This window comes from Alligator sinensis, unplaced genomic scaffold (assembly GCF_000455745.1).
Source record: "Alligator sinensis unplaced genomic scaffold, ASM45574v1 scaffold321_1, whole genome shotgun sequence".
In the NCBI taxonomy this organism is placed as follows: Eukaryota; Metazoa; Chordata; order Crocodylia; family Alligatoridae; genus Alligator; species Alligator sinensis.
This window is the reverse complement of record NW_005841969.1, coordinates 494,912-498,426: the sequence shown is the minus strand read 5'-3', so window position 1 is coordinate 498,426 and position 3,515 is coordinate 494,912. Positions and strand designations below refer to the sequence as shown.

Here is a 3,515-nt window from a genome sequence, read left to right as displayed (position 1 = left end):
TTAACGGGGGGGGGGGGGGGGGTGTCCAGTGTGAGGGGAACTGGGTCGAGACTGGCCATTGATGTTTACAAATGGGTCCTGGTACAAAAAAGGTTGAGAACCACTGCTCTAGGTTAAAAAGTAAATTTAATTTCTAAAGCAAAACAAGAAACCTTTGATAGAAAGTTCTGTGCTGTCTTTCAAGGTTATCAAGAAAAACACACAAAATGAGTTGCTTCTCATTTGCAAATGGCTGTTAACAGAAACCAGAGCACTTCAGCAGACAGAACACCCAGGGAAAGTCCGTGTAGACCCAATTAAACTTTTAATAAGCACAGATGTATCCTAAGACCAAGCCACTTTAATTTAGTTGTGATATCAAGTTATAAAAGGTATCCAGGTTGTAGCTGTATTGGTTTAGAGGCAAAAGAAACCAGAACTCATGGTAGAGGTGATATCTTTTATGAGACCAACTAGAAATTAAAGACGTCAAATTTTTTTTTTTTGCAAAAATCTAGTTGGTCTCATAAAAGATACCACCTCTACCACACATTCTGATCAAGTTACAAATGAACTTGAGGTGTCTGGTGGGCTCAAGTCATAGTAGCACCAAGCCACACCAGGCAGACCTGGTCTCCTGCACCAGACCCAAACAAACTTGATGAGTTGCCACGACACAGAGTGCCCAATGAAGCGTTAGGATCCGTTTCCCAAGTCCACCGCTGTGAAAGTGTTTTCAAGGTTTGCCTCAGAAACCCACTCAGGTCCCATCGGGAACTCCGATCCCTGCTAATCGGGTCAGGGGAAAGAAACTTGCCCCGTCCAGGGTGGGTACGAACCCAGGCCACGACGGCGGACTTCGAGGCCGCCTCAGGGTTTCCGTGCGAGCAGTACGGCCCGAGCAGCTGTCAGGGGAGAGGCGGTACCGAAGGAGAGCCCCGTGGCGTCGGACACAAGCATCTGTCCGGCTGCCCTCGGGCCCCGCGACGAGCGCCTGCGGCCCCTTCGGTCCGAAAAACGACGCGTTTACCCCGGGCGCGCGGACCCAGCTGCGCCTTCCCCAGGCAGCCCCCCGCCGCCCTCAGGCGGGCGGGAACGGCGCAGCTCGGCGCCGGGGGCCAGAGCAGGGTTTCCAAGCAGCTGCGGGTGCCAAATCACCCAGACAGAACGAATCAGCCCGCGCGCCCACACACCGGAAGTGAGAGCAGAGCACAAACAAACGCTTCCGCTTCCGGCAGGCGACAATAGGGAAAAAGGAGCTTTCGAGGGAGACCTCACGCGCTAGCCTTAGTGCGCGTGCTCCAGTCCACCCCTTCTTGCGAGGCAGCGGTGCGCGTCCCCTTTACGGAGCGCAGGGGGAAATGTGCGTGACGTCGTCTCGCTGTCGCCGGCTCTGCTGTAGTTCCCGCGCGCGGCAGTGGGGTCTGGCCACGTGGGCGCCCTGCCTCCCTCGGAGCGGGCGCAGTGACCGGGGGTCGCTGGGGGCTCCGCTTGCTCGGCTGCGGGGGCGGGTGGCAGGGGCTGGTGCTGAGCCTGGGGCCGGGTGGAGAATGGGAACAGCTTCGCTCCGGCCGAGAACGGAGCCCCTCGCGTCTCTATTTCTCGCGTGTCTGAAATAACCCGTGAGGCGGTTGCAGGGCCGGGCGGCTGGGCAGGGCCAGGCGGGAGCTGCTCGCAGACTGGCGGCCTGCCCCGCTCCCGCCTGCCCCCCAGACCCCCACGCTTGTGCACGAGGACGCTCCCCGGGTCCTTACAGCGGCGGGACAGCCCGGACCGCCCCCCGCGGGGCGTCCAACAGCGGGGCCTGAGCTTCGGCCCGAGGTTCCTAAAGCCTTGAATAGTCCCGTGGCAGCCGAGTGAGGACGCTGGGCTGGGCCGGGCCTGTCTTTCCTACCGCCAGCGCGGCCCCACGGACTCCTGCGGAGTGGGTCCTGGTGCCCACTGAGTGAGGGGGAGCAGAATCGGACCTGCCAGCTCTACCAGCAGATACCTGTGGAAAGTCCCAGCAAAGGTGTCGGATCCTCATCCTAGAAAACAGTCTACTGCTGCCCCGAGTTTCTCTGTAGCTTTTTGAATAATTAACCTATAGAGACTGCTCGGATAAGAGCCTGAAGTTGCTGATATCGAAAGAGGAGGTCTCACATATCCCATCGGAGATAACAGAGCACCAATGACTCTGCTGGTAAAAAACAAAACAAAATCCAAACCCTCACATTATACTAAAAAATACTTTGAATGCTGTGGAAAAGGACTGACTTAAGCCACCTGGTTGCCACAGTAAAGCTCCAAGATTAATCCTTTGCAAAAGGGGACTTGAAATAAAAAGCATAGTACCTTCCTGCCTAAGCAGTGCGTTTAGGAGATCAAGCTAAAATATCTCTGTTGCTAGTCTCAGTAGAGACATGTTTGATGATGTCCCTAGGTAGATCTCTAGGTACCTCAGCACTGCTGCTTGGAGAGCACTGGGTCACTTTTTGGAGAGATGATCTCTGCTGCCAGCCTGTAAATAGATACGTGCAACACAGCAGTAGGGTCCAGTCTTTCTGTGTTGCTGAAGTGAATCACCAGTGGTCTGCAGGGTCTGCTCATTGAATTGTAGTTAACAAAGCTCAAGTCTACTAAGAATAACAATTATATCACTGCATAGAACACAAAGCTTATCTTGTCTTGGCAGGCTTGAAAATCCTCAACTCCTATTACCCGAAATCCGAGAGCGCGGGGGACAGTGTCCCACACATGCTGTACTGTCATCCTTGTATCAAAGGACTGTTGCCACTGGCACGTGCTTGACCGTGGCACACAAGACAAAAGGGATCTTGTTGGGCCCTTTGCAATGACTGTCTGACCAGATAAAATGTGCCTTGTTCTCAATCGATTGCTTCCTAAGAGTGGATCCTGACTCGGTTTCCAAGTACAGTACTTTTGATGCCTGTTCTCGAGCAGGAGTGGCCTTCAGTTTTCTTCTCGCGCTCTTAGGGAGGCTCTTGAAGCCACAAGTGCAGTTCATGCAACGCGACAGCCTTACACCCATTTTACAGACGAAATGCAGGTTCCGGGATTTGCTAAGTCAGGACTCGGACCTGCGCTCCGGCTTCTCCCTCCTCGCCCACGGTGAATGCCCGCGGACGGTGCAAGCAGCTGGCACGCTCGGCCTGCGGGGCGCGACCGGGGCTCGGTGCAGAGGATGGAGACCCGCGGAGGCAGCCGCGAAGGGCTCCGGAGAGGTTCCTGACCCTGACCACCCTGCTGCCCCTGGCCCGGGCTGAAGGGAGCGGGGCGGCCCGTGCTGGCTGCGGGCAGGGCAGGGCAGGGCGGGGGCTCATTAGCATGGGGCCGCGCTGAGGCGGTGGCTGGTGCGGCGGCGCCGGGCGGCTCCTCCTCCCGCTCGCTCGCTCGCTCCCCGGCGCAGCATGGCGGTCAAGGTGACTCTTTTCCTCTCTCGCTAGTTGCGTAAGAAGCCGGGCGGCTCCCTCCCTTCCTTTCCCCGCCGGCTGCGCCAGGCCCTCGCCCCCTCGGCGGGCTGGCCCGCGGAGGGG

General features: G+C 57.0%; 1 protein-coding gene across 3 annotated transcripts in view; it reads left to right on the top strand.

Moving 5' to 3' along the window:
* The first annotated feature begins 1,117 nt into the window (after nt 1-1,117).
* The window catches only part of SLC25A12 (solute carrier family 25 member 12), a 90,151-nt gene continuing 87,753 nt past the window's right edge, over nt 1,118-3,515 (top strand). For 2 of the 3 annotated variants that reach the window (XM_025200502.1, XM_006020790.3), the window contains exon 1: nt 1,378-3,401. In XM_025200502.1, the coding sequence (XP_025056287.1) occupies nt 3,390-3,401 (12 nt within the window). In that variant the 5' untranslated portion in view covers nt 1,378-3,389. Of the gene's footprint in view, nt 1,343-1,377; nt 3,402-3,515 lie in introns of those variants that run through there. The other variant, XM_025200501.1, reaches the window with a different exon arrangement.